Source organism: Mixophyes fleayi, chromosome 4 (genome assembly GCF_038048845.1).
Source record: "Mixophyes fleayi isolate aMixFle1 chromosome 4, aMixFle1.hap1, whole genome shotgun sequence".
Lineage (NCBI taxonomy): Eukaryota > Metazoa > Chordata > Amphibia > Anura > Limnodynastidae > Mixophyes > Mixophyes fleayi.
This window is the reverse complement of record NC_134405.1, coordinates 303,509,931-303,531,268: the sequence shown is the minus strand read 5'-3', so window position 1 is coordinate 303,531,268 and position 21,338 is coordinate 303,509,931. Positions and strand designations below refer to the sequence as shown.

At 38.0% G+C, this 21,338-nt stretch overlaps 1 protein-coding gene across 2 annotated transcripts in view; it reads right to left on the bottom strand.

Moving 5' to 3' along the window:
* Window positions 1–4,513: 4,513 nt before the first annotated feature.
* FCHSD1 (FCH and double SH3 domains 1) overlaps window positions 4,514–21,338 on the bottom strand; it is a 61,246-nt gene continuing 44,421 nt past the window's right edge. Inside the window, exons 12-20 of one of the 2 annotated variants that reach the window (XM_075209942.1) lie at window positions 20,187–20,291; window positions 18,204–18,365; window positions 16,185–16,313; window positions 14,241–14,324; window positions 12,633–12,792; window positions 9,599–9,804; window positions 6,845–6,944; window positions 6,652–6,719; window positions 4,514–4,665 (exon numbers count right to left, since the gene is read on the bottom strand). In XM_075209942.1, coding sequence (XP_075066043.1) covers window positions 4,606–4,665; window positions 6,652–6,719; window positions 6,845–6,944; window positions 9,599–9,804; window positions 12,633–12,792; window positions 14,241–14,324; window positions 16,185–16,313; window positions 18,204–18,365; window positions 20,187–20,291 — 1,074 coding nt within the window. In that variant the 3' untranslated portion in view covers window positions 4,514–4,605. Of the gene's footprint in view, window positions 4,666–6,651; window positions 6,720–6,844; window positions 6,945–9,598; window positions 9,805–11,084; window positions 11,156–12,632; window positions 12,793–14,240; window positions 14,325–16,184; window positions 16,314–18,203; window positions 18,366–20,186; window positions 20,292–21,338 lie in introns of those variants that run through there. The other variant, XM_075209943.1, reaches the window with a different exon arrangement.

Sequence of the window (21,338 nt, the reverse complement as noted above, 5' to 3'; positions counted from 1 at the left end):
GTAGGCTGTAGGGTATATGTTGGGAAACTAGTCCAGGTGATCGAATCCTCGAATACTGAGTGCAGCCATTGACGTACAAAGCTAAAAGCTAGGCAACAAAACATACGGACGAGGTCATAGAATGGAACACATAAAGGGGCAATAAACACTTACTACATACAAATTTGGGGAACCTTATCATTTTTGCAGATCAGTGCCCACCTTCTCGAATCTGGTCCAAAATAAGGTGCTATAGGTATTGTTAAGATGAGTGGCCTCAGGGAACGAAACCCACTGTTCTGCTAATAAGTACTGTAAATCAAACCCTCCCCTTGTACTTAATAAAACATCATCATCTTATTTGTAAAGCGGAGACTCAAGATACCTTTATAAATCCTAAATGAATATATTTGTAATTGGGGTAAATCACATGACAAACAGTGAACACTAGACAACGGACAGTATTTCTATTGAATGAATGAGATGAAATATTGGGCAAATCAGAAAGACAAAAACATAACTCTTCCCCCAGGTAACACAAGGATCAAATATTATTACTCTCATCAAAGCAGCTTTATTTTTTGATAAATATTTGTTTTCTTTTCTTACATGAAGCCCTTAAAATACATTATATATTTAAACCATGAAAACACTTCTTTGAAGTATACTACAGCATGCAATGATAGCATATTAAAAATAAATATTTACAAAGAAAGTCAATTAAGTATCACCCTTTGACTACATCTTGTGGCAAAGGTATTTTCAGTGACTTTGGTAAGGCTGTTCCAGGTTTTTGATACAAGTCTTGGAAATATACAAATGTAGGTAATCAAAAACTACACACAGAGAGATGCTGTAAACTCCCAGTGCAGTATGATTGAATGCTAGAAGCATTGCATTCTGGGGGAAAGCATGGCCCATTAATCAGATATAAAACAATTGTAGGTGACTGGTGGTATTTAACCCTTACAGCATCAGTGATGTACAACAGTTGACATAATTATAAACCTATAAATCGGTTACTTTTCAGACAAGTAACTTCATCCTTGATATCAAATCCAGTAGCTTTCTCAGATGTTTTTGGTAATCAAGTAAAATCCAAAACTATCCAACATTTTTTTAAAATTGAAATTGCTTCTCAAGAGGACACAGATTTTCATCCTAAAGCATTAACTCAATCTCAAAACGGTCAGGCGCTTGTGAAGGATAGCTGACAATGCACATACATATGAAAAACAAGCTTAAATTCAGGCTATTTTTGGGATTATGAATTTTTAATTCATTTGACAATTTGTTTTTTTTTCTTCCTGGAAATCAGGCTTGTGTGTGCTTTCCCGTCAACAGCCCCTTTCCCCATAGAGCTGTGTACACTCATCCATATATCTCAGGGTAAAACAGGGCACTAAGATCAGAACAAGTGGCAGATATAAAAAATTGGGATAAAAGCAGAAGGTTTGGCAGCAAAGTTCAATGGTCAGGGACTAAGGAAAAGATCAAGGTTGATGGAGGTCAAATGTTTTAGGCTACATTAGAGCACAGAAAACCTCAATTAATATCACCCAGAAAATGCATGTTAATGAGGTCTTATAACATAGGTGACAAGCACCAATCAGCAGGCTTGAATCGTTCATGTGACCTAAGCACCAGTTCAGCTATTCGTGTGTGAGTGGAACAATTATATGTCAGCTGATCTCACGTGTCAGCTGTCACTGTTCGTGCCGGTTGTGGTACTGGTTATATATCAATCACTCACCTGTACTTAGCACCTGCAGAAAATGTAATGTCTCTTTCTAATCTTCCTGAAACAGAGGGAGTTTACACCACGTCTGTGTGTGCAGCTCTTGATTTGCTTTTGCAGATTTGCCATCTGCAAATGTTGTGGCGAACAGAACCAGGAAAGCAGAGACCTTCTCTTACACACAGACCGATATGCAAGGTTTCTCAATTACACAAATACAGCCTAATCTCACTCCAATTCAGTTTTGCCACTGTGAACGGTTTTAAAACTGCCAACTGATCTTGCAGCTACATGCATCTACACTGCACATATATGCAAAGCTCAGCGCATCCCTTGTGGAGTAGGAAGATCTGTCACCATTGTTTTATAAGGACAGATCTGCATACTTAATGGAATAGCAGCGAATTTAAACTGTTGCAGTCTCGGACTCATATTTGTAATAACTGCAGCAAAAAAAAAAAAACAACAAAAAAATAAAAAATAAATATAAATATAAAAATAAAAATAAAAAAAATAACAAAAAAAGAATAACGTTAAGAAGATTGAACAGGGATGCTTAAAACCTGCCACTAAAATGCTGCAGTAGACATCAAAAACAAGAATTTCACCCAACTGTGGCTGTAACAAAAGCAAAAATCTCCAAAATAAAATACATTTATCAACAAGCTGAAAAAATATTTTAAAAAAAGTGGCACTAATGATTATAAATTGTATCATATACATTCCTGGAGAGAAAAGTATTGGTTAAAACAGTTCAGTTCAACAACCCCAACATCAGTTGACAAAAACTACCAGAACTATAGAGAATATAGATCTAATTGTTCCGCATTGTCTGAATTGGACAAATCTGTGACTTCAGACATTTTTAAATCTAAATGGTCCAATAAACGGCTTTGACAAAAAAGTCCAAAGTCTTTAAAACAACTGATCAACTCGGATCCTCAGTCAAAAGCCAACCAAGATAACTTCCAAAATATGGTAATTAATCTAAGAAACCGCTTCCTTGTACATTTCTGCTGACTTTAAATCAGGGGCTATGTAAACAAACACAAGGGTAAACGATTGGCTATCAAAGCTGAGCTTTGTAAAAATGTTTGTTATGAAATGTAAAATATTTTATTTTAATCCAGTCATCAACGTCAAACCCTTCAGAATCAATTACTGGAGATATTTGAGTTGACAGAATTGCATTAGACAAAATAAAAGTTGCTGAAATAATGCAACCATTTAAAAATCAGAACATTTAAGCCTCATACCTGCAGGCCTTAAAATACATTGCATTTAATAGTTTTAAAATATTAGTACAATGCATGGAAATGGGTCTAACTTTGAAAGCCATTGTTTCAAATGTCAGCATACCCACTCGTATTTTACTTGCATTATCACAGCTTATTAAATCCAGTCCACAAACGTGATATTCATACTTTTCTAAGATACACTGATTATACATTCCTAGTGCGGACTAAGCGTGATAATGAATTCTAATTGATAATGGATACAGGTAATTCATTTCATCCACAAAATAAAAAAATTCAGTTATTGAGTGAATTCTTTTTAGAAGCCAAATCACAAACTATCTGGGAAATTATTAGTTAACAAGCAGAGAATATATTTAATAAAGGGCTAAAAATAAGTGTGTGTATGTAATTAAAGCTGTCATTAAGTATGGTAAAAAAAACATATTAGACAATCATGTCATGACCATCGCCTTATCTGTGTGGAGTTTGTATGTTCTTCCCGTGTTTGTGTGGGTTTCCTCCGGGTGCTCCGGTTTCCTCCCACACTCCAAAAACATACTTGTAGGTTAATTGGCTGCTAAAATTGACCCTAGTCTCTCTCTCTCTGTGTCTGTGTATATTAGGAAATTTAGACTGTAAGCTCCAATGGGGCAGGGACTGATGTGAGTGAGCTCTCTGTACAGCGCTGCGAAATCAGTGGCGCTATATAAATAAATGGTGATGATGATGATGATGATGTTTCTGCCAAACACAGAATGGTACATGTTGTAATATGGTATTTAAATATATTATCTGGTATCCCAATGAAAGGTACTACATATCATGTAGTGAATGTCATACTTGTAAAAGTTCACACATCGATTATCTCTAAGTGCCCATGCGCCTTACTAGGTCATCCAGATGGGGCGCACTATGAGGAACGGTTTTGCTGAACATAAAAGCTGGATTAAAAACCTACAATATAGACAGTACAGATTCCAATTTTAAGATAGAAACCCTTTTCTAGTAACATTTTAATGTGTTACATAATGTGTCACAACTCTACTGGCATACCAGCAGTCTGCCTCCCTATCTTCTCTAGGGGGAAATTGTTCTATCACTTTGGTTCCAAACTTCGTTAAGTCACCTGCTACTATGGTTTTAATTTAATTTATTGTTTAGACATTCATGACTATTACGACACAGTGTTATTGGCGATTATTGCCATTTGTGATTTCCTTTAACAATGATATGTCAGCTGTCAATGTATGTCACTGATGCTGTAACGGTTATGTGCTCCAAACTCACCTGTAATTATCTTATACCTGATGAAGGGGCTGTGCCCCCTGAAACGTAGTCTCTAGATTTCCTGGAATGGTGTAGGAAAAACACTGCATCCCTTTGCAGCTTGTCATATTTCTCTGTGCAGTTTGTCTTTTATCAAAGTTTTCCATTGAAGGACCTGTGGAGCCTGTCCACCACCAGCGCCATAAGCGAATGACACAAATCCATCGTAGGCACATATGTGCATTGTGCTCTGTTCCAAAAACGTCCACATCCTTAAGAAACTCGTTTTAGTTTTATGAAGATGGGATTGTGATATGGTCAAGTTTTTTTTTTTTTTGGTTTTGTTTTTGAAGACATCCAGGTTACAAGTCATCAACTTTCAAATTATTGCTCTGCTGGTCCACACTCTGTTCCCTTTGTTGGGGGTGGAGGTGCTGCCCGCATCTGTAAAATGAAAGATCTTATTACATTGGACAAGTTAAAAGAGGACTCTAATCATACAAAACATTTGACTTATCTGTAATATTGTGTAACTCTAATCCACCTGGTACCCCTCAAAGCTCTACCAGCCCAACGCTGCTCTCCTCCCTGCTGCTAACATCTGCCTGCTACAACTAGGACTGGGAGGTTCACTGGAGAACAGCACGGACAACACCACGGTCTGCTGGATATAGGCAAGTGGTAGTAATAGAAGGGAGAGCAGCGCTGGATCTTGGAACCTTCTGGGGGAACTGATAGAGAAGTGGACCACCACGCTACAGGTAAGCAGAACTTTGTCATTCATCGCAACTTAGTCAAACCTAAAATTAAGTTTTAGGTAGATTTTTTCCTTAAACAGTAATATAATGGAGGTAAAATCACTGCTAAACCCAAAATATAAAATATAAACAGATTGGTACCTGTAGGTAACTACCAATAATAAACACCAACATACAGGGGTAGATTCAATTAGCTGCACAGTGTCTCCAGAACATCCAGGAGGCACTTTGCGGAGGCGATTTGACAGAAATCTCTGCTCATTTTATCCTCACACCTAAAATGATTGGATATTTATACCGTAATTGCCGGAAATGTGCGCAGCGAGATGTCCGCACGCGGCAAGTGAATCTCCCCCAAAGTGTCTTAATAAGGAAATAAAATATCAGAACATTTTCATTGCATCTTAACATAAAGCAATTGACAGTAGCTATAAAATGTATTCAGTTCCTTTATTATTGATCACATTTAAGTTTCTTACATCATGACATCAAAATAGACTTAATTTACCACTGATCAACACAAATACTGTATCAAATAAAACCAATACCACGCCTAAAGCACTTTCTTAATTGGTTACAAAATGTATAAAAAAATTGGTTGTGCAAATGTTTTCACAACTACAGTTTTAGGAGTTGTGCTCCATTACACTGGAACCACTGGTGAGCAGCACATTTGACATCATTCCTCCATTGATTGTGGTCTGGGCTATGACTGGACCATTCCAGGACATGGATCTTTTGTATTTAAGATAATCCAATGTGGCGTTTTCCCTCTGGTTAGACAAGTGTTCTAGTCCCTGATACAGAAAATTATTCCCACAGCATTATCCTCCTGTCCCCATGATCCTCAGTATGCACAGTGCTACGGACATATCAACTAGCGTTAAGGCCTAACATGTTTCATCAGACCATAGAGTCTTTCTCCACTGACTGTTTCCCACGTGCTTTCAGAAAAACTCTGGATGGGTGGTAAACAGAAAACACATTAAATATAGAGACAGTTTCACCCATGTCTGCTGCCCTTTACTCAGAGTTGCTATATGCCTGCACGGAAGCTCAGCTTTGGAGGACTGACTGTCCATAGCGGAGCCACATCCTCTCCATTTCTTTACGATGTACTTGATAGAGCTCTAAAATAGTATTTGAAATACTTTAGTTCTCTCTATAAACAGAAGTGACACCAGTGAAGTCAGGGATCTAACGAAGAATTTTTGCATCCTGGGCATACGCCAACCTCCTCCTACTTTAGGATCCATTTCACTACTCAAACTTTTTTCATTTGTGTTTCTGTAGATTACTGTTAACATCAAGTCCAAAATGAATCCTGAGCGTGAGGGACATTGGGACTGTACTTCGTGTCCTAGAAAGTACGACCGCCCCCCCTTCCCAAGAGCACCAGGAAGGGGAAATGTACAGTTATAAGTATAGGGATATGACCCGCTCTACAAAGGTTTAGGAGATGGTGGAGAATGCCAGTCCTTGTGTACACCCTTGCAGAAAGCAGGTAACGATCTGGTAAATGTGCCCTCTACCATCCTTTTCAGGAATGGGATTATTTCTACTTCTGTACTTCAGTGCCAGGCAGCGATGTGACGTGCAGTCATCTGTTGATCAGATAGATTAGAGGGAGCAGGATAAGAACACAATGCCATCATCCTGTATAGACACTTACTGGTCTCAGGCGTGTTGATGCAAAGTCTGGAGAGCTCTGAGTGCTCCCTGAACCATTCTGTCTGGAGTCTGAAAAGTTAACAGATAAAACATTGATTGCGCCAATTAAAACCAATGCCAAAGTACACTGCAGTTTCCCATAAAACTTACTAGGGATCTGTTTCAAATATTATTTCTTGTAAAACATTAAATACCAGTTTCTGTAGCTGCGGTTCCCTGTAGTGAAGGTCTCGGGCTGGAAAGTGGATCAAGCATGGGAGGCAGGAAAGAGGGTGGAGCTGGTGAAGGTAGATCCTACATAAACACAGCAGAAATTACCTTTAACTACAGTAGAATTAAGATGAGTAAAACAAGAGGTAACTTAGTGTAACCTACTGAAGCACCGAATGAATGGGCAACTTTTATAAAAGCAGCACATAACAAATAGACCAGTTTTGTAAAAATACAGTGTGTGTGTGTGTATAATTATATATATATATATATATATATATATATATATATATATATATATATATATATATATATATATATATATATATATATATATATATGACCAGAATGGGAAGACTTGAGTTGGTGTCAGCTTAAACATATATTGCAATATGTGGAACTAACATTCCCTGTTTTTAATATAGAACAGTATTTGACATAGCATTAATTATGTGTTTGGAGAGTGCAGAGTATCCCCGTTTTCATATATTATATATATATTATATATATATTAGATTGTAATATTAGATTGTACGCTCCTCTGAGCAGGGCCATCTCTCCTCCTGTTTCCACCACTTCTAACTCTGCTCTCCAGCTACTTAGCCCTCCTCCTCAAAGGTCCTCCACCCCACGTCCACTTTCGCTCCCTCCTCCCCCCTGGGGGTCTCCCTGTCTTCCGCGCCCCCCTTCTTGGGCCCCGTCGTTTTCGGATCCTCCCTCCCCCTTCCCCGCCCTCTCTAGCTGTGCATTGAGCGTACTGAGTTGCTGTGTTTACTGTACTGTCTCCCATTGTATTGTGATTTTGTTTGTCTCTGTACGGCGCTGCGGATGCCTTGTAGCGCCTTATAAATAAATATTAATTATATATATATATATATATATATATATATATATATATATATATATATATATATATATATATATATATACATACATATATACATACATACACACACACAGACATACATGTATACACATACATACACAACTAGGTGTTTGAAAATGAGGTCAAGCACTTATATAACAGTTTGATATTCCGTCCTTTACCTGCATTTTCTATGGTTTAATGGACAAGATTATTATCATACTATGAAGAAAAGAAGGAGTATCAAGCAACAAATTCAGAATACCAAAAACAATAAAAAATGTTGTAGAATATGGCACAAAAAACACACACACATATGAGGCTCCTAGCTTAATAGGAAAATAAAATGTTTATTTCTATAAAACTAATCACAAGACTACCATACTATAAAATCAACCTGAGGGTAAAGACCGCACAATGAGGGAAAGTACAACATATGTATCATATGTACTGTATATATACTGCTCTGATTCAGTTATACAATAACATAACATATGTATGTAAAAAAATGGTGTTACAAAATGCTCAGATAACATAATTTTTTTTACATACATACATTATATTATAATAAACATGTTATTTCCCTATTAAGCTAGGAGCCTTATAAGTGCGTTTCTTCTGCCACACACTACAACATTTTTGTTATTTGCGGCATTCTGTATTTGTTGCTTGGAACTTCTTGTCTTTATAGTATGGTTTTCCCAATCATGTGGCATTCCTCCCATTGGTTTGGAGCTGACTTGCAACAAATATAAATATAACATTTATCTGGATATTTAAAATAAATATTTTGTTTTAGAAGTGCCTAGAAAATACAACATTTCTTTAAGATTATTATTGCCCATTAGTTTGCATCATTTTACTGACTTTGCTGTTGTAGCCAATTCTTGATCCAGAATCAACTGAAGGGGAAAAGTGACAAGGAGGAGTTAAAGGCCCCAATTAGGACATCAATGAGCTGGAAAACAAATCATCTCCCAACTTGGTGTCCATGATGTGACACGTTATGTTATTTATAATTATTTTCCCACCCACCATAGTTGGCACCTCAGCATGAGGACCTTACTACACCATAACTGATATTGAGCAACAAACCCATTGTATCTGTTGTGCATTCTTGGCACTGTGTATAATTAGGTTAACTTGCCATTTTTTTTGTGTCATTTGTAAGGGTATAAAAGTGTTTTTAGTTTTCTTTCAGATATAGAATGTTTTAATAACATTTTGAAATAAATTGTTTGGAGGAATGACGAGAGGTAAATGTGGGGAAGGGTATATAAGAGGTGCTTTTCACCCCCAAAATGTATTATTTTTGACCTTTGACCTATTGTAATGTTCCTATTAGTATATAAATAGTATCTTACTCATTATATGGTCTTTACTAGAAGAGTGTCAGGACATCAGATGCCTGCTACAAGTTATATTATGGACTCGCTCATTAATCCCAGATTAGGACGGACTGACTGTCCCGACGTGCATAGATAGAGATGATGGAGAGAACTCGGAGGTTTGACTGGCTGTTCACGAAACTGCTTTCTGGACTAAGATATGAAGACCTTATAATATCATCATGTTACTAAGACTGCCATGTTTAACTAAAACATTTATCTTATGTGGCATGACACTATAAGGTTCAAAATCCACATACAATCTGTGTGCGAGCTTGCAGACTAGGTAACACTTTCATGTTTGCTCAATATAGAGCACTAATTAACTCTTTGTGCCGTGCAATCCTGTGCCCCTTTGCAATAGCCATCATCTTGTCTCAAAGTCAAAGCAGAGAGGCACATGGTGAATAAAAAAATAAAAACAAAATATTGCGCTGAGCTTTCAGAAACGACCCTGCTGGGAATATAACAGAAGAAAGCTGGACCTGGTTTGTTTCCGAGTTATCCCCTGACAATTCTTCAACAACAAGTGATGGAAAGACTCCAGCGCGACCATTGAATGTTCCTTTCCAGAAACCGTCGTCAACTCCACCTTCTTCTTTACGGATAACTTGGATAATAGCTCCTTCAGGAAACGTGAGCTCCTCTTCACTTTGACCTTCATAGTCGTAAAGTGCTCTGGCAAGAGACACTGGAAAGAGTTACAATAACAAGGTCAGATAAAAGAAATTGCATGATAATGTGTTCTACATAATATCCTATAGTCATACATATCTGCACCATTAGCCTTGAGTTACAATGATCTAAAGCAGAGATACACTTCAATAGGGCCGCACATTACCCTTAATCTCAGTATTAAGTTAAAACAATACATCTAATCAAAGAAAGCAACACCTATATGTAACAACATAGCAGCAGGTATTTTAAATAAGTGTTACAGGCAATAACAAACACTCACTCTTACCTACAAAGTCCTCAACAATACCACCCCTTCATACATCTCATAATCTCATAAAATACTCTCCCTCCCGCCCTCTTAGATCTACCTCTGACCTTTGCCTTGTTTCTGGTAACCACCTCTCATTCCTGCCTACAAGACTTCTCCCGTGCTGCTCCCCACTTATGGAATTCCCTACCACACTCAATCAGACTTTCCCACAGCCTTCAAATCTTTGGATGCTCTTTGAAAACCCATCTCTTTTTTTTAGAGGTGACCTTATCTTCGATAACACTATTCACACTAATGCACCCTCATAACTGTCCCAATTTCCACTCTGAGCCACATTTGCTCCTCTTGTTTAAGCTGTGCAGAGTCTTCTACTTCTAATGTAAGCTCTCTAATGAGCAGGGTCCTTCATACACTTTGTTTTTATGTCTGCATTTATTTTGCCTGCCTTGTATATCCCTGTTTTATGGATGTCCTGGTTTTTCTACTGTATGGCGCTGTGGAGCACTGTGGCGCCTTACAAGTCTTTGATAATAATAAATAATAATAAACATATCCGACAATAAAGCAGCATGGAGCTGGGGGCTGCAGGTAAATGCTCAGATGGTCAATAGCAGACAGTGTTGTATGAGAGGTGTCTGACAATAAGTATCAGTGAGTCTAGGAGCCCTAGTAGTTTTAATAATGTTCTTCTAACATGCAAACCTTTTCCATTGGCATGGTAACTGAATCAACCATAAGTATTTCTGAAAGTTAAAAAGAACATTATCTTCAAAGCTGTGTAATTAAAAATATATTTAAAATTGTATTTAAACATGACCATGACATGCACATGTGTGTAGATAACATTTTGTACTTAATTATGGATGGTCTCTTCGTATTTCTTTGAGTGAACTTTATTTTCATTATCAATGCAAGTTATACTTGGATTGTAAGATATGTTGATCAGGTAAAAGTGATTTTCCTTTATTTCTATACAATAAATTTTTCAATCAATATTTTTTTTCATGATCATGTTTTCTTACATAAATTCTGAATCACACGATTATCGATTTGGTTCTGGGTCCCCTTCCGCTTTCTTGTATGCGATTATTTCCTATCCAGGTTGAATAGAGCATTGTTTTCGGTTCAAATACACACACACTCAAAAAATGTATATATATATATATATATATATATATATATATATATATAACTGACAAATAACAAATAAGTGCTCATTTTTTACGCGGATATAAAATGTCTGCACGTCCTTATTCCTTAATGAAATTGAGACCTTTTGCCACATTCAATGTGACTTTGCAACCCAAAAAAATTCAAGTGAAAAATAAATGATGTTCAGGAAAAAGTGAAAATAAGAAATCTACTAAATAACACTGTTGCATAAGTATGCACACTCTGTCATAATGGAGCTGTAACTGTTGAGAGTTAACCAATCGCATTCAAAATCATGTTCAAAAAGAAATTAGCATACACCAGTTAGCAAAGAAAGTGATTTTAATTAACCCCAAAAAAAGATCAGCTGTTTCTGTAGGATGTTTCTGGCAGGAACTGGTCACTCCATTCATGGGAGTAGGGTGGCTATACACGAGCAATTTATCACAAAAAAAGAACATCCAAGCCCATCAAAATTTTAACACAAAATATATTACATTCACTCACCCCAAACCATGTGGGAAAGGTCTTCTGTTCTGATGGGACCAAGGTTGACATTTTTGGCCTTAGAAGAAATGTTTATCGCCAAGCTCAGCACAGTTCATCCCCCAAAGTAAACCATACCGACTGGGAATCATGGTGGTGGCGGCAGGATCAGGCTTTGGGGAAGATGAATTTCACATTCTAACATGATAATGATCCAAAGCACATATCCAAGTCAAGCAAGGTATGGCTTCAGCAGAGGAACACCAAAGCCTTGGAATGGGCCAGTCAGAGACCAGACCTCAATCCCATTGAAAACCTGTGGAATGACCTAAAGAGAGCTGTGCATAGGGGAACCCTTCGCAATTTGATGGACCTTGAACTTTTTGCAAGAGTGGGAGAGAACTGCAAAGTCCAGTTGTGCAAAGTTGATAGAGACTTAGTCAAGACTCACTGCTATAATAGAAGAAAAAGGTGCTTCCATGACATATTAGTGTACGGATGTGCACACTTATGCAACCAGGGTATTGTAGTTCTTTACTGTCACTTATTTTTCCTAAAAATAATTCTAACCAACAAAATTCAAGTGAGTCACATTAAAGATAGAAAAGGTCTGACTTCACTTTATTCCAGGCTTTACATCACAAACACCTGCAACAGCAATCAGGGTATGTAGACTTTTTATATCCACTGTATGTATTGTGGTTAGTAAAGATAACGGATGTGCCGGTGAATCACCCAGAATGAGAAAGGGGGAGGAGGAGTCAGTAAGTGTATCAGTACAGATCTGTGTCAGTGGTCCATGCTCTATTGGCAGTGAAAGGGTTATGGCTGTTACTGACATTATAGAGAAAAAAATGGGAGGGCGTTAAGAGAGTTTTAACGCACTTTAGTATCTCCCCATAAGATGCACAAGAACTACAAATTGAATCTACCTGTTGCATCAGACCACTCCAGCTCCGATATACCAGAAAGGGATTTCTCTGCAGAAAGTCCTCCAGCGTGACTGGTGCTCTCCGAATCAGCAACTGCCTGATTGATATAGGCAATGTACTTTTCTGGTACGTAGCCGACTTGTCCACTTTTGTTCCGAGCCTGCAGTGCAAATAGAGAAAGGCACGTACTGTTATTCTAATAGCCCATTAGGAGATAAATGGATTTCATTTCCATTTGTGCAAGTATTGAATTTAGTACTTTTGAACTCATTCAACCTCAGATTATGTTTTTTTATACATTTTGGATAAATGAAATAGTTTCTGCTAATAACATTTTATAACCAGAGTCGTGCAAATATTAAATGCAGACTATTCTCTCCTATACTAGGAACTTAAATATGCATTGCAAAAAGGGTCAGAGTGTGACAAAGAAACATTGATGGCTTTTAAAGTTGAAATGTCAGTGTGTGGTATCTTGCCAGCACCCAGTATTCTAAGTACATTCTAGGGTGTTCCTGCATGCGCTGCTAAGCACATTCTAGGGTGTTCCTGCATGCGCTGCTAAGTACATTCTAGAGTGTTCCTGCATGCACTACTAAGTACATTCTAGAGTGTTCCTGCATGCGCTACACAGGGGAGGTCGTTTAAAAAAAAAAAAAAAAAAAAGAAATTCACACAACAACCTATTTACAGTGCAAATATAGCTGGGGACCTCGTGTGCCACAACAGAGGCACCTGGACTACCTCCAGGGTGCATAGGTTTGCAGACCATGGTGGCCAATATTGCAGAAACCAGCAGTTTGTACATGTAGAGGAGAAGTTGGATGCAGTAAAGGCTTTGTCAGTGAAGCACAAGTAGGTGAACCGCTGCTCGGGTTTGTATTTTAGTGAGCAAGATTATTGGAATAAGAAAAGGAGGTGGACGTTACACACACACACACACACACACACACACATATACATACATATATATATATATATATATATATATATATATATATATATACACATACACATATATTATATATACACACACACACACACACACACACACACACACACACATACTCCTGCATGTGTATTTATTTTATATTACAATCTCTCTATATAGTATAGTGTACTATTATAGCTTGAGCTGTACAATAGGGTTGAATGATGATCGGTCCTCACGGTTTGCATTCCCCAACAGTTCAAATGGTCTTCAGTCTAGTCTATGGAATGCGTTCCCTACTGCATCACCTTCCAGAAATTACTTGGGGTTTCCAAAATCCAGTGTGAAAAGCTTTGTAGAAATAATATAACTACATTAGGTGTTTAAGCTTCTAGTGTGGTCTTTAATTCCTGTTTTTTTTGCTAGTAAGTTCTGTGTTCTCAGCCTCATAGAAGCTGAGTCTTTTATTCTAGTTATATTTGTTGGAGCGCACTACAAAAGACTGAGGACGACATCCAGTCCAGGAAGTGGGACAGCTCTGCACTATGAGACCTTGGTATGAATGTAACAAGCCCTGCCTTCTTCCATAATCCTATATTATGAGTTGTGTCTATAATTGGCACTAGATATACAGTCTGGTGAGCAATAACGGTAAGAAAAGCCGTTGTATCACTGACCTTCACCCACTCTTCTACATCCCCATCCTCAATCACCTCCAGCAGCTCACCCTGAGTGACGGATAGCTCATCTGACAGGGAGGCCTGAGACAAATGGAATAGGAAATAAAGCAGAAATGTGAGAAGATACAAAACAGACAAATACCATAAAATCATGGCTGGGGAATTACAACCTGTAAATAAGATGCATTTCTTTTCACAAATCAATAAGAGATAACAATAAAGCACTAGCCATTTATCTCCTTTTAGGTGTCTTATGGCCCATATGAACACACCAAGTCATTGGAAACAGCCTATTTTGTAGTCTGCTCAAGTGTATTTTAGAGTTTAGAGCAGGCCTGTCCAACCTGCGGCCCTCCAGATGTTGTGAAACTACAAGCCCCAGCATGCTTTGCCAGTAGACAACCTGTTGATAGCTGGAAGGGCATGCTGGGACTTGTAGTTTCACAACATCTGGAGGGCCGCAGGTTGGACAGGCCTGGTTTAGAGGTTTAATCAATGAAAATGTATTTGCAGATAGTTCTGAGTCAAATTGTTCTTCCTTTTGTAGCAAAACTGCTTATAATTTATTCTGCGCCTTCTAACATAATATGTGTATTTCAGATGTGGCTACTTTATGAAGGTTGTGTTTGTCTACCACAACATTTTTATATTTTGACATTTCAGGTTTCTTTTAATCCACTACATTAATGTTAAAGCATGTTAACACACTGCCATTACTCTAACAACATAAGAGCTGAAACCAGTTCATAGGCCCTGCTCCCTCTATGGATGGTGTCCGGTGAGGCAGATGGGGTACACCGCTTCCATGCATACAAGCAGATGACCTGAATTACACTAACAGGAGATTTTATTCCTTTTCACGTAAGGTGTTCCCCCAAGTTTTGTTGTGGCAGATGCACAAGTATACTTAAAAAGCCAATAGCAGGCAAATCCTATCGATGTCAACTAAGATATAGATGACATTTCCTATAGACCTCCTACACTGTGACACGTCCAGACTGGTATTACGTGTGGGAATCATTGCCCCACTGTTACTGCTGGCTCCCATCGGGTCAGAGTGTTGGACTGCCCGCATATAAAAGCAGATGCCCATCTAGCATGACGTTTACATTCTGGAGGTTACTTAAAAAGGGCAAGTTCCATCCCCTGAGACATGTCAGGATATCATCGGCAATGCCATCTAAATAACGGCTAATAACATGTTCTGTTCTATCTCCCCTTCTCTCCCGCTAATTGGATCTTTACACCATCTGGCATTGATAGTCTTGTTTCCTTTAAAGGTTCTTATTTGCAAGATGCTTTGCTTTTACTACAATGTTCCTGATTTCAGCATTTACTTGGAAGGATGTTATGTTTTTGCTATTCCATATGCTTCCCCTTGTGTCGTTGTATTGTGAAATTGTAATCTACTGTCTATCTCTCTTCTTTGATTATTGAGCACATTAATTAAAAATTAAAACAGACTTTTATATAAAAACACATAAATAATAATACAAATTAGCATTTTATGGAGTAACCCTGCAGACCATGTTTATTCAGAGCAGAATGGGACATAACAGTGAGTATATGTGAGTGCTTGCTGTATAGTAATGGAGGGAACAGGGCAGTCACTGGAGGGGGCATTGCCAGGAAAGTAGTTTAGTTCCAAATATAGATTAACAGACAGTACAATTTGCTTCTTATTCTTTAATCATGTACTAATTGTTATACTAATTTGTGTAGTGTACATATTTCTAAATAAAAATGTAAAAGTTAACATTAATTATTAGATTCAACCATACAATAGAAACCAATTGTTTGTATGTTAGGAAAGAAACAGCAAAAATGATGATTTTCGTAACCAGTGTTTTGTTTTCCCCAATACCCGCTACCTGAGACCACCGCCTCATTACAGGCACACCAAGGCAGCTGTAGGTGCCCATTACAGTACATAGTGCCTACCTTATAGCTGTACAGTACTTGGCAAGGAGAAGGGTACGTGCGGGAGCCGCTCAAGCTGAGTGTGGATTCTTCAAATATCTCACCATCATCATCCAAGTCCTCAAACTCTGAGAAATCAAAGTCTTCCATCTGGAATAAAAAAAGAAAATATGACAAAAAGTGGTGGAAGGAATTCAAGAGGAAAGTGGGACACCAGGCAACTTCAGTAGGTTAAATCTGGGCTGAAATGCAATGACTAGGGCAGGAATCAGATAATTAAAAGTTTGCATACATAAAACCAAAACGTCACTGATCAGCATTAGATCTGAAATTACCTCGGGCACCGTAGAGGGGAGCAAGCCCCCTGTGGCAGCATAATTGCTGCCAGGCCATGTTGTAGCTGGTACTCTGATAGTTATATCACTGGGTGTATTTGAAGCATCGAGATAAAATACACTGCAGCTATGAAAACAATTAAATAAGCATGTCCTTCAGTCTGCATAACAACTTTAGCCACCGCAGAACATTTAGACGCTGTCTAAAGTGCTACTAATCTAGGCCAAAAAACTTGAATTATAAAGCAAGGCATGTCAGTTGTGTAATACTAAATTGTGTGTCTAATCTGTTAATCTATGGATGTCTGGTCTTTGTATAATTATGTTTATGTAATGTATTATGGATCGTGGCTGTCTGTGTATTGTATAAATTTCAAGTACGGAGCTGCAGACCTATTGTGGTGCCTTATAAATAAAATATACTAATATTGATGTATCATCACCCCCAATGCCTCCTTTTATAAGTATAAAACAGACATCATACTGCACAGATTTTACCCCAGTAACACTCAGGCCTTAATATATTAATTCCCAAAAGATGATTATGGGCTCTTAAGACTCATAAAAGATTTATCTTTAGGTGTTGAGGTTTGGCTACGTGCACATAGGAAATTGTAACTCATTTCTTATAAGTTATGAAAAACAAATATAAAACTGGTAACTTTTATCCATTTTTTTACACTTTATCTAGAAAGGATGAAAAAAAGATCCAAACAACAAGACAAAAACAAAACAGCCAAAACAGTATCTGTTTCCTCATCTGTTCCCACTGACTCAACAGAAAGAGAAAACAGGACAAAGACTGAAAGCAGCGTCACGCTGCGCCTTTTAAAAATAGAAATAGAAGACGGAAGAAAAAAAATAACGTATTGAAAAGTCCTTGTGCATTGGAACAATAAATTCAATATAAAAAAAAAAATCAAAGATTTACATAGACTAAGTTTTTGTTAGGTCTTTCCTCTATCTTAAGAGGAATCAAAGATGTAAAGAAACAAACAAAACACCACCCACATGTAAAGACCCTTACTACATCTACTAGACAATTTCCCAACCAGAGGTATACATTAACACAGTATAAAGGCAGATATGCAGCCTAACATAAGACATCAGATAAACAAAGCAAAAAAAAAAAAAAAGAGAATTTCAGAAATGTTTTTCTTTGAGTAAGAAGGTTATTTATATAGCTTATAAAGCATAACTCCGTAGTAATTGTTGCTGTTGTGTTGCCAAGGGCACAAATAAGGACGTAACTTTACTACTAGGTCTGAATGGTATTATGTGGCTTTCGTTCTCATCACCATGGAGACAATCGGTAAACAGAACATTTTATGAGATCCATTTTTTTTGCAAATAATAGAAAACACAAGCTTCCAATTCTGTGATCCTCATGCTATTTCTTCTTCCAAAACATGAATAATTTGAGGACACTCCTGTGTGCCCAGACTCCCATAAGATAAACGCAACAGATCCTGGTGATGCCAAATGAACGCTTTTAGCATTATAATTAAAGAAACACAATCACATGTACAATACAAGTATATATTTACATTTGAAAAGTGTTAAAGGAGTTTTGAACTATACCAGCGACTCCTAATGACACAACTTCTGTTAAATACCATTTAGATTGCAGCCCTTAAAGTGAATGTTTTACCTGCTGGGTATTCAGAGATTGCTTATTCATAAAAACCAAAATAAAATAACTTACATTGGATGAAATATCTCCATTAGACATCCGGGCTTCGCTCAGCCGTCTCTCCTGCTCTAGCTCTTCATTAGCTTGTGTCATGGCACCAGACAGCCAGGTATCTACATCTACCCCGATCTGTCGCAACAACCCCACCCGGGCATCAGCTTTTACCTTGCTGACCTAATACACAGAAAACAATAAGTAGTACAACAAGCCCATTACAACTAACATAGGCAGATAAAACTTTAAAGAACCAAACCATACCCAAAGTATTTCAGTAAAGCGTTCAAATGGATTAATAAATAGTACTGGTTTTTTTTATTAACGCATAATACTGCAACTACAATACCTTTCAAGCATATATATGTTAGCATTAGACTGTTTTACAAAACCCAGTTTCCTGCAATACATTAGTAAGTGATGTATAACGGGTACTTACTAACAGAAGACTAAAATACATTAATAAATCTTAGAGATGGGAATATTCATGGGAGCAAAAATAAGGTCACTTCAAGATTCTGCCTACCATGACTTGTGGCCCACCCCTTTAATTAGTTAATATGATAGCCAACTGCTGCGCCTAGGCTGGAATGTACAAAGGAATGTTCAGATACATACAGCTCCAATCTTCCCATAAGTAGGAGCACAATTATGCACCGATGCAGATGACGCTATTTCTCCATCATCCACTCTGGGGGACACTGCTACCATGGGGTTGTCTGCGGGCGCTTGGATTTGGTACTTAAATAGTTAAGAACTAAACTTGCTACTGACTCCTCCCCTCTGCAACCCCATCAACTTCAGTTATGTTTAAGTGCCTAAAGAGTTGGGCTGCATTTAGCACTGCTTAGCAGTACTTGCCGCTTAGGATTAGATTTTATTATTTTTATTAGTGGTTGTTATGAGTGTAGGTGAGGATGAATACAATTAACATTTTTTTCCTCATAGGTTTTAAAATGGAGCAATGCTCTTTTTTTTTTTTTTTTAAAGAAAATGAAGAAAAAGAATATTTAAAGAAGAAACACTACACAGCTGTCAGTGTGGTATTTATCGATCGTGACCAGTGATAGCGCTAAGCGACTGTCACTGCACTGTCCCGATGGGTCCAGCGCTGACTGGATGGAAGAAGATCTAGTACTTCCTGTCCAGGGATTATTTAAACGCAATAGACCTAAGACTGTCTGTTTCCCAACATCAGAGCTTACGGAAATTTAAGAGTCTGCATCCAGATAAGAAGTTTTCAGTTCCTCATAGGTATTCCATGCTCTTTCCTCTACACGAACAGGATGTACCTCGCTGGGAACAGCTACCCAAAGTGGATACTCCGGTGGCAAGGTTGGCCCGTCATACTACTTTGCAGTTTCCAGGCGCAGCCGTTCTTCAGGATCCTACAGATCGTAGATTAGAAGAGTTCCTAAGAAACATGTTCCTTGGGGTCGGCACTTCCTTTAGACCTTTGTTTGCATCCGCATGGGTGGCTAGAGCTATGGAGTCTTGGGCTGACCAATTAGCTTTGGTTTTACAGGAATCGGAATTACTTCCCTTGGCTCTTCACTTAAAAGAAGCTTCTGGCTATCTCTATGAGGCAGCCCAGAATGCGGCTAGGAGAACGCTTTGGCTTTGTTCATGGAATACCGACTTGGAGTCTAAGATCATAAGAGGCTTTACCTTTTTCAGGGTCAGTTCTGTTCGGCCCTGAATTAGATAATATGATCAGTCAGACTACTGAGGTAAGAGCTCTTTTCTACCTGTAAACTCTTCCAAACCCAGGATTCCTCGTTTTGGTTCCTTTCGGCAATCCTTTTGTGGTAATTCAGCTCAAGAGGGAATTCCTCAATTAGAGGTAAGCCGCTCGCTCTCTGAAGTCAATCTCAGAAAGGAAGAGGTTCCTATTCTAAGAGACGTCCATCTTTCAAAACCTCAGACAAGCTTGTGTCCCCCTGATGGACTCGGGGAAAGAGATTTAACGCAAGTACAAAACTAACATAAAACCCCCCATACCTCAGCCTTCCGCACACTCTCCTTTACTTCCTCTATTTTAATGTCCATACTGGAGACCTCCTTGTCAGATACATTCTTCTGCCTGGCTTCCAACCTTTGCAGGATCTAGAGGAATAAAAGTGGTTATTGTGCTATGTATAAAACCGTGCATGTCCTTGTTGTGTCATGCACACTTACATCACGTTCAGTTCATCTAAAGCATGGAGGGACATTCATGGAAACTGGCCACAATAACTGAGCCATTACACACACACACACACACACACACACACACACACACATATTATACAGTCTTACACTTATGTGTGTGTATATTTTATACACACACACACGCATCTGCAATGAGGAATTAGGGAGTGCAAACCCCACTCTGCAGATTTATACAGAAACACAATATTTAAAAGAAAGAATTAAATAAATTAAAAGTAAAGATACATTCTATTTATTTTTTAAGCAACTTCCGATACTGGTGCTGCGCTCCTCCATAGAGGAGAGGTCACCGACTAAGAAGAAAGAACTGTCAGGTGTCACGGCACTTGAAAGCAGTAAAGTAAAGAGAAGAGAAATGCAGCTACTAACATTCATGTGTTAGTACCCCAATGCTTAGTACCCCAAATCATACACAACTACCATACAAGCGTCTCCAAAAATATAAATTTCCACTTAAAATAGATAATGGGAAAAGAGAACTTAAATAGTATATGGGTACAGATATCAATCAGAACTACACATATTTTAGTAATTATGTGTAATTGCAGCCCAGATCAATCATTTAGCCTAATACGCATGTACAATGTAAGTGGCAGCAATATGCTGGGACAGACGCCATATACGAATATGGTACCAAGGGTTTTCACATGGCCCATGTTATACATACAATGCACATTTATGCATATAGAATGCCTAATACCCAGAAAACACATACATGTGACTAGATCCTAACCCAGACTGGTTTTAAATACATTTAAATAAATATAGGATGAATGCTTTTGTGCTTTAGTTTGTAGCCGACATTGAAATTCTCAACTGTGCAAGGCATGCTGGGAGCACTTTGTGTACCTGAACTAAAATATGTATGTGCTCTGTGCTATATATACACCTATTTAGAGGGTAGAACAGTACAACTGGGATCTGTTCAGTGCACGTGGTGTT